At 42.5% G+C, this 14,805-nt stretch overlaps 1 protein-coding gene across 1 annotated transcript in view; it reads right to left on the bottom strand.

The window, feature by feature from the left end:
• kpna6 (karyopherin alpha 6 (importin alpha 7)) overlaps positions 1-14,390 on the bottom strand; it is a 31,470-nt gene extending 17,080 nt beyond the window's left edge. Inside the window, exons 1-5 of the mRNA XM_041808283.1 lie at positions 14,252-14,390; positions 1,541-1,674; positions 1,341-1,433; positions 1,078-1,177; positions 879-973 (exon numbers count right to left, since the gene is read on the bottom strand). Coding sequence (XP_041664217.1) covers positions 879-973; positions 1,078-1,177; positions 1,341-1,433; positions 1,541-1,674; positions 14,252-14,255 — 426 coding nt within the window. The 5' untranslated portion in view covers positions 14,256-14,390. The remainder of the gene's footprint in view (positions 1-878; positions 974-1,077; positions 1,178-1,340; positions 1,434-1,540; positions 1,675-14,251) is intronic.
• Between the last annotated feature and the right edge of the window lie 415 nt (positions 14,391-14,805).

The following is a 14,805-nucleotide window of genomic DNA, read 5'->3' as shown; positions in this document are numbered from 1 at the left end:
GTCCAAGCTCTCTGCCAGCATTAAACGAGCAGTGGTTCGGCTCGTGGTGGTCGTATTTCCTAACCTCCTTGATTATTCTCTCTTCGACTTGATCCATCCTTGAAACACTCGCATCGCTCCACAAAAACTTTAAAAATGGTGGTGTAGCAGGAAGAAAGACCAAAAAAAGCAACTGCTGGAAATGTTTTGAGTGGACCAATCACAGCCCTTGCGGTCCACGTCGCAGCGACGCATAGCTTGGTTTTTTTTTGGAGGTATGCATCAGGCTACGGCGTAGGGGTCCGCATCAACACAAAGGGCTACGCGTAGCTACACCGTCAACGCAACGCAAAAGCATAAATCAGGCTTAAGGGGACACTGCTGTCTCCTCTGCTCTGAGACTTAATGTGCCGACCAGAGAGCGGAGCAGTGACTCTTTATTACTCCTCTCTCGTTCCTGCGCTGCATGCATCCATCCCCTCAGTACCACCTTGGTTGGATAAGGGCTCATCGAACAACAGGCCGGTGTCTGCCCTCGTAGCTTTAGGCCTATTCCTCTGTGTATCAGTGTTTTCTTCCTAAGCTGATGTGCATGCGTCCATGTTGGTGTGTGTCAAAGGACCAGTAAAACCACTTGTGGGATCATTTGAGTCTGGCACAGAATCAGCAATATGTTTCTGCGTTCTATGTCCAGTCACCCACAAATCTACTGCTGCACCTTTAAAAATAACTATGGCAGTGAATTACAATGAAATACCGGCTTGCTATTTTCAAAATCTTTCTAGCTGGTCTTTGGTATGACAGGAATAACGAGTGATGGCAACTTTTAAGCATGAAATTGAGAGAAAAAAATCAACACCTTGTGTACAAGTTCAGGCACAGAAATATGTGTAACTGACCTGCAGGGTGCAGTTGACACTCATCTTTAAAAACTCCACAAACCTCTCCACCACTCCAGGTGTGTTTATGACTTCATCAATAGGTGGGTTGGGCTCTGTGAGGAACAGCAGCAAAACAGGATGTAAATGTTTGCATTTGGTCCAAGATGCCATGAGTGGCATCACATTTTAGTTCAGTGACTACACAAAGTGTGTTTACCTTTGGAAAGAAGCTTTCTGAATTTTTGTGTTGTGGAGAGCTGAAGCTCAGGATACTCAGAGAAAAGCATCTCGACCATGTCTCTTGTGATGATTCCTTCCTGCAAACACAAAAGCACTTTTAAGAATTAAACCAGGCTGACTGCAAACTCCAAACCTGCAGGCTGTAGCAGACGTGTGACACCAGTATCTACTAAAACATGTGACATACACTACAGATTTTCTATGGTAAGGCTGGTCTAACTTGTGAAAATGGGAACTCACTGTGACTTGAGAGCTTAGGTAGGAATCCACCAGAGGACTCTCCAACATAGCATCCTCTTCATTAAGAACGTCCACATTTCTCCTTTTGAATAGCTGCAGTTATGACAGAGTCAGAGCCCTCAGAGACAGCATACATGGCTGCTAGAACATTAAATGTAGAACAAAGACCTGCTGGCTGGGTGATCAGTATGTAGTCATACCTGCTGTTCTCGTTTCTGTTTCCTGAGTTGAATGCCTTCCTCTTCTCTCCTGCGCCTCATCTCCTCTGGGTTAAGTGCCTTGTTCTTGTATCGGTTCATCCTGTAGTTATCTTTGGCTGGACTAGCAGACGGCTCTGATAGCAACAGACAAGGGAAAAAGACAAATTAAGCAGACACAGAGAACACAAATCAATCCAGGTAGGACTAACACTGCTGTAACCAAAGGTAATACCAGACCATGAGATAACATCAACGGGTCATTTTATTTAACTGACTGGTAAATGTAGACCCACAGAAGTCACCCACACACACATAAGGGCCCTCATTTATCAAACGTTTGTACCAGGGATGTCCCGATCCCGATCACATGTATTGGATCGGGGCTGATACTTAGCATTTTTAATTGATCGGCAATTGGCAATTTAATCCGATCAGCCCAGACGATCATTTAGGTCAGTTGCCATACATGGAGCACAATTTACGACAGGCCGTAAAGGCGCCAGTAACGGCGCCAGTAACAGCAGCAGCAGCATATTAGCTTTCATGTGTTAACAGTCCAACCACCACTTGCAGTATCTGTAACATGACCATTTCATGAGGTGGTAGCAGCAGAGCCGCGTTTAATTCTACAAATTTGATCTGTCGTCTCCGATCAAAACATGAAGCGGAATACGGAGACTTTACAAGAGCAACAGGCAGCTTCACCGAAGCAACAACCTCTGCAAAAAAGATAACAGAAAAGGTGGTTGAATTCATCGCATTGGACAACCAGCCCGTCTCCGTGGTGGAGAAACTGGACCCACGCTACGCCCTGCCGTCTCCACATTACATTACTGACACTGCTTTACAACAGAGAACGTGACAGCATACTAGAGAAAAGCAACTTCACTGCCGTTAGCTTCACTACAGACATTTAGAGCTCAGAGGTTTGTCCATGTCACTGCTGAGTCTCTGAGAAATAAAAGTGAGGGGGGAAAGTGATGTAGCAGCTCTGGTCGCACTTTAGAAACTGCACTGAGATGACAAGAGTGCTTGTATTTGATATTTGAGTTTTATTCCAGTGTTAACGTCTTGGTTTACATCTCAGATTAAGCTGCTACATTTTAATAAGGATTGTTGTTTTGAATCTGTGTGATTCACATGTTTTTGATCCTATTCAAGCTAAACTGTTTACACCACTTTAACATGGAGTTGGGATGTTTTTAATTCATTTTTGAGTTCAGTTTTTGTTGTTACTGATAGAGTCACGTTAACTTCTAAGTGGAATTATAATATTTAAAATTCATTTACTGAATTCACATGTTGTTGTGACTACTGACTCTGTTACACCACCTCTAAGTGAATCTGAGGTTATTAGAGTTCACTTTTTTGACTGTTCAGGTCGTTCAGCTGACCACTTTAAGTGGATTTGGATTGTCTGATTGAATACTAACACTGCACTAAGAGAATATTTACATTTATTTTTTGACAGATAACTAAAGTGAAACAGCTATTAAACTATTCTGAACAGAAATGTGATATTATGTTTTTGTACTGAGTTAGAATAAGTTTGAGATATCTAATATTAACAACTGAAACTCTCATCTAGGTCATTATGAGTATCGGATCAGGACTCGGTATCGGCAGATATTCAATATTAAAAAATCGGATCGGGATCGGAGGCCAAAAATGCTGATGGGGACAACCCTAGTTTGTACCACATAAAACCAAGTGTACGCTCATTTTCACACAAAGTTTGGCATTGTCACTCTGGATGTGAGTGGAGGATGTGCTCACATCCCATGCCAGGTCTCAGCTCATGCTTGTTTTTAAGTTGAAGCTTTCAGCTGAGGATGAGTGAGGATAGAGCAGGGGTTCCTAAAATCCAGTCCTGTTGTCAGGAGAGACTGTAAAAAGGATTCCTGCCCTTTATGAGCTATCACTCACTGACTGGACGCTGCAGCGCAGCTGGCTTCAATGATATAGCCGAGTTTATGAATAGAGAAAAGACACACTAAAACAGACACTTAACATCACAACAGACATTAGCAGTCCTGAAAGAGTGTGTGTATGTGGAGGGATGGGATATTTAAAACGTTTTTAAGAGTATTTACAGTGACAGCCTACATACAGAGAAAGAAAATAACAATGAAAATGACTTAACAGGAATATATGATTTTAGAGGGGCTGCTGGGCGGCCCTGGGGGTCAGTGCTGTTGCAGCGAGCCATGCTGCACTCATGCAACGACTGAGCCTCAGACACTCAAGCTACAGGAGTCAAAGCCATTGGATCCTCTCCCCCTTATACCCATGCAGGACCTGTTTATCAGTATGGATTCACACCAAACATTCAAAACAGCTTCCTGCTTTCCTTCTGGCATGACATCTAAGTCAGAGGTGTCAAACTCAGTCACAGCAGGGACCAGATTCTGGATTCGCGTCTAACCTGAGGGCCTAACAGGGTCACTTTTTTAACCAGGAACTGTCAACCTTATTTCACCAGAAATAAAACATTTTAAAAAACGTAGCAGTAATGATGAATGATTTTGACATTTAAAAAGTTAAAAGATCAGTCTAAAGGCTCATAATCTGAAACAAGTAAATTACTTAGGCTAGTTCAAAAAGGTCAAGACATGAAATTGAAAAATAATGTTTTTAAAGGCAAATATATTAGAAAGTCAAAATCATGAAATGAAAGTCAAAATATGATTCAAATATTTGAATTGTGAGTCTAACAGGTCAAACTATGGGATTATGAAGTCACAGTTTGGAGTTAAAAATATGAGGCAGGGTCAGACATTAACAGTTGCCCGAATGCTGGGGCAACTTCAAAAAGCCGACAGGCAAGCAAAACTTGTAAGGACTTGCCCGATTGGGCAAGCACGACTCTGAGCTTTTCATTAATTTTATTATTTTCCTCTCTCGTTTCTGTTACTACAGAGCCCCAAGTAGCCAGATGCGGTGTGTCACTGCCTCCATTGGCTGAGCGTGTCTGCTGACGTGCACGAACTTTAACTACAAACTAGACCTGGGCGATATGGCCAAAAAATCTAATCCCCAATTTTCTTTCAATAAATTCGATTTACGATTTTAACAATGTTTTTCTTATCCTTGTTAAAAACAAATGTAAATGACCAAAAAAGTAAAAGCATGTTTTTCTTTTATTTTGTGAATTAAATCTAACAAATACCAACTGTATTTTCCTCTTGGGTAAGAGCAAGCTGTAATTTGGTCTCAAATATGCCCCTTTTTACTGCAAGGAGAATTTACATCCACACAGACAGGCTGCAATTATGTGCAGAAACCTGTGATGGCATACAGAATTCATGTCTGAGCATAACATGGAAAATGTTTTTTTATTATTATTTCTGTATGTTCAATATTGTGTTACTGCTTCTGTAGTTTAAGGTTTCACTTCTGTAATGCTGAGGTGAGTCAAGCGACGATTGACTACACTTTATTTCCTGTTGGGGCTTTCACAATAAAAGCCCTTCATAAATATCAACAGCTACAGACTTTTATTGTGAAGGGATTTTTGGAAGTAGCATTTTTATCATTGTTCAACAAAGTTTCTGCAGCGGTACCGGCGACTTTCTGCAAAGTGCAGTGTTTACAGCTGCATCTCTTCACACATCTCTGTGTCGTTTACTGCCACAGCTCGTTTCTTACACTGAACATGGATTTATTAAGAGTCAGGAGTTTAAGCACATTTCAAAGTGGTGTTTTTGTGGAATCACTGCAGCGCTGAGCCAAAAACAAACCGAGGCAGCCCAACTTGTGTTAAAGCCCCAAACAGACCGACACATACACTCTGCAAAGTGAACACGGTCCTTATTATTACTGGTTACTCGATACTGGTTTACTGCCAAGTGACCACCACTAGATTTCAGTGCCATGGGCTCCTTTGAGTGTGTGTTTGATGGATGTAGAGCTTTAGTCAGTTCCGTAGTGAGACACACTTTCGCCACTCGACTGTATGTCTTTGAGATGTTGACACACGTTTGTCGTGCTGCTTCCTTTACTTGCCAGCTTTTAAACAAATATTGCAGTGTGCTGTGGTGTGTTCAAGGTCCGAAGCTGCAAACCTGAACCAGGTCCAAACAGCTGACAAAAATATACAGTTCTTATGGGACAAAACTCAGCATTTGCGCCGGTAGCCATGCTGTGGTTTGCGTGTCTCTGTGGTGAAGGAGGGGGAGAGAAAGAGGAGTGCAGAGGAATATCAAAAAATCTAGATTTTTATTTTTTAATTTGCCCTAGCAAAAAAAAATCCGATTGATCGATAAAACCGATATATCGCACAGGCCTACTACAAACCTTTATAAAGGTAAACACTGTCATCAGTAAAGATTCATGGTGGGTCACATCAATACATCTGTTACCCACATAAAGAAGACAGGCTTTAACCTCCAAATCTAAACGTTTATTATTTTAAATACGTATTTTTTTACCGTCGGATGCGCTCGACGGAGGAGCGTGTGTAAGAGAAGAGCGCATATGTAGCAGACCCCGCCACCTCTCTAGTGTCAGTGTTTTGCTGACCTCATTTTTCTCTGAGAATAGTTGGTTTCATCAGTTATGAAAAAAATATTTCTGAGTTTGTATTATGCACTGATACCAATCCTGGTATTGGGCATCGGCCTGATCCAGCCCCTCATAGCTGGATCAGGTATGAGTGGGAAAGGGCCGATCCATGGTGCTGATCCAGGCAACCAGCTCTAAGCCTTTTTTACAAGGTTGTTTGCACTATTTTCTCTTTGTTTACAGTATGTGGTTAAAAACACATGTGTAATACAGTTTTGTACTGGAAGGTTACCTCTGATGCACTTCCTTTGTGTTTTGCTGCATTACCAGTCTACAGGGTATTAAAGTTTACAAATGAATAGTAATTTCTGTAAGTTCTGAAGCACTGTTTTCACCAAACTGCTGGTAAATATTTAAACACTTTATAGTTTAAATAAATATCAACTTCAGTAATCTATATGTCAGTATCGGTAGATACCCAAAGCCCAGGTATCAGAATTGGTATCGGAACCAGAAAAGCTGGAACGGTGCATCCCTAGATTGTATTATTACCTTATTAGTACTGTAAATATGAAATTCCTGAGTTTAAATTTCTTTGAAAAAACAACCTGGTGCAGCTTTCACATTGCACTGACCTGTACAAAGTTAAATCTAATTTTCAGTGGGCTAACACATCGCTAATAAATACAGTTTTCTTTAGAAAGAAGTGTTGTGTGTTGGTTTCCACAGTCAACAGGCAATGGATTTTACTTCTAAGTATGTTGTGAGCAAAATGTATGCACTTGACAGCCAGAAAAAGTACCTCCTGGACAGGGCAAGTAGAAATTTAGATGGGGCCAATAGATTTGGGAAGCACTTGCCCTGAACGGCAAGTAGGCAAAAACCTTAACGTTGGACCCTGTGAGGTAAAACACAAAATAACTGGTTAAAAAGGTCAAAATAGCCTATGTTTTAAAAATTAGAATTATGAATCTTAAAGCTCAAAATCCTATATGAGAAGTCAAAATTATGAGTTGAAATGCTCAAAGTATGAAATAAAAAGTCAAAATCCTAAGTTTGAGTCCTGATTGTGAGATGCTAAATTGAAAATGTAAAATGAAAACACAAATTAATTTCTTTTCCCACATTCCTGACTTCTTATCTAAATATTTTTACTCCTTTCTTTTTTTAGATTTTGTGTTTTAACAAGGATTTCTTAAATCACCAGGATAAGTTCAAATTTTTATTCTTGAGGAAATCTGCAGAGCTCAGACTGATGGGACGGTTAAAACAGAAATATCAGATCAACTTCAGGGCCGGATTTAACTGTTCCATGGGCCAGATTTGGCCCCCGGGCCTTGAGGTTGACACCCCTGGTCTATGGCATCTTTAAGACTCTGAAACATTTTTAATAAAAGGTGCAGTGTGTAAAACTAGCAACAGCAAACATTGTGATTCCAGAATGCAATGCTCACGTCTGATGGTATCCATGGCAACGAGTGGAAATAAAAAAATAATTTGTGTTATTTGCCTCTTTTTTTGGTACTGTGAAAACATGCAAGATGCAAAAATCCAAGATGGTGGACTCGGTGGAGGAGACCCTCCCAATGCATGAATAAAAGGCTTATTCCAAGTCAACAGAAAAATAAACAACTTTATATATTCAGCTGATTAAACACTACTTTAGATAGGCGTATTCATTCACATTACGCTTCATATTAATCAAGTTTGACCTAGGGATGTTCCTAAGCATCTGTTTCAACTTATGCCAAGTCAAAGTCTGGACTGAGATGCTGTGGTGTGACCTTAAACTGCGGTTCATGCTGGAAAACCCTCCAGTATGGCTGAGCTAGAACAATTCTGTGAAGAAGAGTGGGACAACATTCCTCCACAGCGATGAGAAAGACTCATCAGCAGTTATCACAGACGCTTGATTTCACTTATTGCTGCCAAGGATGGAACAACCAGTTATTAGGGTCAGGGGGAAATTACTGTTTCACACAGGGACAGATAGGTTTGGATTTTTATTCCCTTAATAAATAAAATCATCATTTAGAACAGTGTTACTCAACCCTGCTCAACCAAAGAGCCAAATTGTTGAAAAGTATCTTTGCAAGAGCAACAATCTAAGTCAGGAAAAGTGGCAAAAATTGGTTAAAGTGGCAATAAAAATAAGTTAAAGTTGGAAAAATAGTGAAAAATTGTAAAAACAAAAAAAGTGACAAAAATAGTGAAAAAAGTGGCAAAAAAGGCAGAAAGTAGCAAATATGGGTGAGAATTGACAAAAAATGAGTTACAGTTGGCAAAACAGTCAAAAAGTAGCAAAAACATGGTAGAAAAATCAGTGAAAGTGACTCAAATGGGCTTAAAGCACCAAAAAGGTGGAAAAAGTGGGCAAAACACAGCAGATAGTGGCAAAAATGGTCCAAAAAAGCAGCAAAAAAGTGGCAAAATGGGTCAAAAGGGGCAAAGTAGGCATAAAATGGCAAAAACTGGGTGAAAAGTGGCAAAAATAGGGAGAAAAGTGGCACAATGAGGGCAGAAAGTGGCAAAAATTGTCAAAAAGAATGGCATAGACATGGCAAGAATGAGTGCAAAGTGAACAGAACCAGCAAAAAGCAGCAAACAGGTGGGGAAAATGGGAAAAAGTGGCATTAAATGGCAAAAGTGGGCTTAAAGCAGTAAAAATGGATTAAAAGTGGCAAAAAGGGTTAGCAGGGTTATACAGGCTCTTGTTTGCCTACGAAACCTAGGAATGCTTTACAGAAAGAAACAAAAAAGAGCAAAAACGAGCACAATCATCACCTCTGAGTCACATGACTAAAGCCCTGTACGGCAGTGGTTCTCAACCTTTTCAGCCGTGACCCCCAAAATAAAGGTTCCAGAGACCGGGGACCCCCACTGGACCTGAAGGTGGATGAACAGCCATGAACTTTCTAGAATAGTCATGTGGAGACAAGGCCGTCCATGAGGGGGGTAAATGGGAGAGCTGTCTGGTGCCCAGCCAAACTGGGCGCCAGCAAAATCATGGTGCACTGTGAAGTGAAGCTGTGGTATTTTATATTTAACCTGAATAATAACCACTGTTATCAAAGAAACACATTTTAATTCATTTGTGTAGTAGGTAGTCCTCTTAAAATTTAAATCCTTTTGTTAAAAACAGAATTAAAATACATTAAATTAGCTAAAATGGGTTAAAGATGGCAAAAAAATGGTGGGAAAGGTGGTGAAATTAGATTTTAAAAGTAGCAGAAATGCATTAGAAATGCCAAAAAGTGGCAGTGGCAGAAAAATAACCAAAAAATTGCAAAATTGGGTCAAAGCGACAAAAATGTGCATATAAAGTGGTAAAAAGGGATTAAAAAAAAGTGGTATTAAAGTGGCATAAACAGGTGGAAATTTGGTAAAATGAGATGAAAATTGATATAAAATGGAAAAAAAAGGTAAACAGAGGCTGAAATAGTCAGAAACTGGCAAAAATGGACAAATTCAATTGTAAATTGTGGCTTAAAAAATGATAAAAGGTGTTAATAGTGGCAATAATGTGTCAACAGAGCCAACAATAGGCAGAGAGAGATTTGGTTTAGAAGTGGCAAAACAAGCAGAAAAAAAGTGGTGGAAAGGATTTAAAATGGACAAAAATCGGTTTTAAGTTGCAAAAATGTGTTAAAATTGGTGGGGAAAAGTGATAAAAAATGGGTTAAAATTAGGCAAATTTGGTGTAAAGTGGCAACAGTGTCTTTTAAAAGATATTCTTAGTTTTTTTTAAGGCATCTGGAGCCCCCCTCTCAGTGTCTAGCAACCGCCAAGGGGGTCCCGACCCCAACGTTGAGAACCTCTGCTGGTCTTTACCTTTGGAGAAAGCAGGAGAGATCTACTCCATGGACCCCTAACACACTTCTACATAACCTAACTACTCACAGCATTAAATATACTGCTCCTTTAATAACCTCCATTTTACTGTACGGTCATGGCTGGGTTTGAAAACAGGGTTGGACAGATCAGAGAGCTGGCCACTTCAGGGGTCATCAACCACAGAAGGGCCAGCTTCATTCTTAGAAGACACTTTGGGGAGCAGATTTCCAGAGGAACAAATATAAACATTTTAGTCTAATTAACAAATTATTGTCAAAATATTTCTATTTTCTTGTAAACTCAGCCTTTAGCTTTGAGATCACCTATACTGCAGCCTGCCACAAGGGGGCGACTGAGGTATTTTTGCCACATTTTACCAGGGCTGTCACTACGTTTGATGCTCTCAGCCGAACTTAACATCTGTCCACTAAGCGCGACTTCCTGTCAGCCTGCTAGCTAGCATTCCGGTTGACAGAAACAGAGCCTCTGCCTGCCGAGCTATCTGTCAATCAAATGAGACGCACCAATCAGCTTTCATCCTAAATATAATCCAAGCGATGGTGGTACACAAAAATTCACCCCCCTACAGTGGGAGCACAATAAGGCACTAGCTAATGAGACACGTTTGGTGTTTGAACCAGGCTGTAAACCAGTTTAGTTCGTGTGTCAAAACCGACTGTTTAACATGTGTACAGACAGCACTTCTGCTGTTCCTGCAGCCAGCCTCTAGTGGAAACTCGCGGTATAGCAATTTTTTGCACTTCCGCATCGGCTTCATTTTTCAGGACCAGAGGTTGCTGCTTGGTTTGATGCTAAAATGCTGAGTTTTGATTGGTGGAAATCTGTGCAGGCAACAGATCTCGGGTTGATTCTTAAGCATTCTTTTGTGCTCTCAAAAAAAAAAAGACAATAAAATAATTTTTTAAAAAGACATAAAACGGACAAAAAAAAAAAATATTGACAAAAAATTATGAAAAAAAAGATTTGAAAAAATGGATGGCTGATTCGTATGTATTAATGGTAACATAATGACTGATACTTAGATTTATGAAAATCAAACATCAAGATATGTCTGAGAAAATTATCCCAATCTCAACTGGTTTTACGCTGTTTTTACAGCTGTGGTAATTCTACAAAAGGAAATAGCAGAACATGGTTTTACTCCTCACATTTTCTGAATTTTAAGACTTCTGGGGGCCAGATGAAAAGCTGTGGAGGGCCTGATGTGGCCCTCAGGCCACCAGTTGATGATCACTGCACTAAAGGAACAGACCTGAGCCCTACTAACACTGTTTTAAAGGCGGAGACTCAGATGAATGCTGATCGGTCCAGAAAACTGTTTTCCACTAAGGCTAGCTAGCACCGGCCCTGTTTAAACACACCTACAGCTGTAACTACAGCTGTGATCAGAGGAAACAGTCAGCCAGACTGTGTACTGTTAATGCCAACACGTTAGCTGGTATATCTACGTGATAGCCAGGTTAGGACCCAGGCTGGATCTGTCTACATGATAGCCAGGTTAGGACCCAGGCTGGATCTGTCTACGTGATAGCCAGGTTAGGACCCAGGCTGGATCTGTCTACATGATAGCCAGGTTAGGACCCAGGCTGGATCTGTCTACATGATAGCCAGGTTAGGACCCAGGCTGGATCTGTCTACATGATAGCCAGGTTAGGACCCAGGCTGGATCTGTCTACATGATAGCCAGGTTAGGACCCAGGCTGGATCTGTCTACATGATAGCCAGGTTAGGACCCAGGCTGGATATCTACATGATAGCCAGGTTAGGACCCAGGCTGGATCTGTCTACATGATAGCCAGGTTAGGACCCAGGCTGGATATCTACGTGATAGCCAGGTTAGGACCCAGGCTGGATCTGTCTACGTGATAGCCAGGTTAGGACCCAGGCTGGATCTGTCTACATGATAGCCAGGTTAGGACCCAGGCTGGATCTGTCTACATGATAGCCAGGTTAGGACCCAGGCTGGATATCTACATGATAGCCAGGTTAGGACCCAGGCTGGATCTGTCTACATGATAGCCAGGTTAGGACCCAGGCTGGATCTGTCTACATGATAGCCAGGTTAGGACCCAGGCTGGATATCTACGTGATAGCCAGGTTAGGACCCAGGCTGGATCTGTCTACGTGATAGCCAGGTTAGGACCCAGGCTGGATCTGTCTACGTGATAGCCAGGTTAGGACCCAGGCTGGATCTGTCTACATGATAGCCAGGTTAGGACCCAGGCTGGATATCTACGTGATAGCCAGGTTAGGACCCAGGCTGGATCTGTCTACGTGATAGCCAGGTTAGGACCCAGGCTGGATCTGTTCACGTGATAGCCAGGTTAGACCCAGGCTGGATCTGTCTATGAGCGCCAGGTTAGGACCCAGGCTGGATCTGTCTACATGATAGCCAGGTTAGGACCCAGGCTGGATATCTACATGATAGCCAGGTTAGGACCCAGGCTGGATCTGTCTACATGATAGCCAGGTTAGGACCCAGGCTGGATCTGTCTACATGATAGCCAGGTTAGGACCCAGGCTGGATATCTACGTGATAGCCAGGTTTGGACCCAGGCTGGATCTGTCTACGTGATAGCCAGGTTAGGACCCAGGCTGGATCTGTCTACGTGATAGCCAGGTTAGGACCCAGGCTGGATCTGTCTACATGATAGCCAGGTTAGGACCCAGGCTGGATCTGTCTACATGATAGCCAGGTTAGGACCCAGGCTGGATATCTACATGATAGCCAGGTTAGGACCCAGGCTGGATCTGTCTACATGATAGCCAGGTTAGGACCCAGGCTGGATATCTACATGATAGCCAGGTTAGGACCCAGGCTGGATATCTACATGATAGCCAGGTTAGGACCCAGGCTGGATCTGTCTACATGATAGCCAGGTTAGGACCCAGGCTGGATCTGTCTACATGATAGCCAGGTTAGGACCCAGGCTGGATCTGTCTACATGATAGCCAGGTTAGGACCCAGGCTGGATATCTACATGATAGCCAGGTTAGGACCCAGGCTGGATCTGTCTACATGATAGCCAGGTTAGGACCCAGGCTGGATATCTACATGATAGCCAGGTTAGGACCCAGGCTGGATCTGTCTACATGATAGCCAGGTTAAGACCCAGGCTGGATCTGTCTACATGATAGCCAGGTTAGGACCCAGGCTGGATCTGTCTACATGATAGCCAGGTTAGGACCCAGGCTGGATCTGTCTACATGATAGCCAGGTTAGGACCCAGGCTGGATATCTACATGATAGCCAGGTTAGGACCCAGGCTGGATCTGTCTCATGATAGCCAGGTTAGGACCCAGGCTGGATCTGTCTACATGATAGCCAGGTTAGGACCCAGGCTGGATATCTACATGATAGCCAGGTTAGGACCCAGGCTGGATATCTACATGATAGCCAGGTTAGGACCCAGGCTGGATCTGTCTACATGATAGCCAGGTTAGGACCCAGGCTGGATATCTACATGATAGCCAGGTTAGGACCCAGGCTGGATATCTACATGATAGCCAGGTTAAGACCCAGGCTGGATATCTACATGATAGCCAGGTTAGGACCCAGGCTGGATCTGTCTACATGATAGCCAGGTTAGGACCCAGGCTGGATCTGTCTACATGATAGCCAGGTTAGGACCCAGGCTGGATCTGTCTACATGATAGCCAGGTTAGGACCCAGGCTGGATCTGTCTACATGATAGCCAGGTTAGGACCCAGGCTGGATCTGTCTACATGATAGCCAGGTTAGGACCCAGGCTGGATCTGTCTACATGATAGCCAGGTTAGGACCCAGGCTGGATCTGTCTACATGATAGCCAGGTTAGGACCCAGGCTGGATATCTACATGATAGCCAGGTTAGGACCCAGGCTGGATCTGTCTACATGATAGCCAGGTTAGGACCCAGGCTGGATCTGTCTACATGATAGCCAGGTTAGGACCCAGGCTGGATCTGTCTACATGATAGCCAGGTTAGGACCCAGGCTGGATCTGTCTACACTGCTCTCAGCACGATGCAGGACAGGGCTAATAACAGAAGCTATTAGCCAAGTTTACTCGAGTTGGCTAACAGAGTGCACCGGATGTTTGCGATATTTTTTGAAAACTTGTAGAACTTGAACGTTATTCTAAAATCCACGAATGGTTCATAATATCTAAAAAGTTATGTAACAGATTCGTACACAGCAGGTAAACCTGACTCCTGTTGAACATCGTTAACTAGCCACCTAAGCTAATGAGTTAGCAAACTAGCGTTAGCTGAGCACTCCTGGTAGGATTTCATAATCAGGACTTCTGACTGTCCTGTCGGTTGTTTTACAGCCTGAATACTCACTGATACTCTGAATTATTCAGAGGCTTACCCATGGTGTCTTGTAGGATACGAATGATGCCGAGTCGTGATGTTACACGTTAGTTTAGGATCTTATTTCTTGTGAAGCTTTCCAGAATTTGCTCCAGCAGGCAATATGTCTTCCTACAGCGGAAACGATACACTGCAACAACGACCCTCTGCCACAAGGGGGCGCCCCAGTCCAACAGTTTAACTTGATCTTCCTGTGCACACTGCAGAGTGAAACGCTGCCCTCCACAGTCTAGGGAAGGGTACTAACCCCGTTTCTATGAGTACAGTCCAGTTTCATGCAGGAATCTGATCACCGCTCCACAGTGTTAATTTGGGCAGCTTTTTTAAATTTAAGTCTTAGTTTTAGTCTTTAAATGAAATGCATTTTAGTTTTAGTCACATTTTAGTCATTTCTGTCCCTTTTAGTTTTAGTCTAGTTTTAGTCCATAAAAAGTCTTTTTAGTCCAAGCATTTATTTTCATAAATCTGGTTCCAATCATGGTAGTGTGTTCTCTGCCAAACCTGGGGTCCCTGCTTTCTACAGCTGAGAGGCAGAATAGATACAGATGCATT

The sequence above is a fragment of the Cheilinus undulatus genome, linkage group 16 (assembly GCF_018320785.1).
Source record: "Cheilinus undulatus linkage group 16, ASM1832078v1, whole genome shotgun sequence".
Lineage (NCBI taxonomy): Eukaryota > Metazoa > Chordata > Actinopteri > Labriformes > Labridae > Cheilinus > Cheilinus undulatus.
Note: the sequence above shows the minus strand (reverse complement) of the source record. Positions and strands in the feature narration are given on the sequence as shown.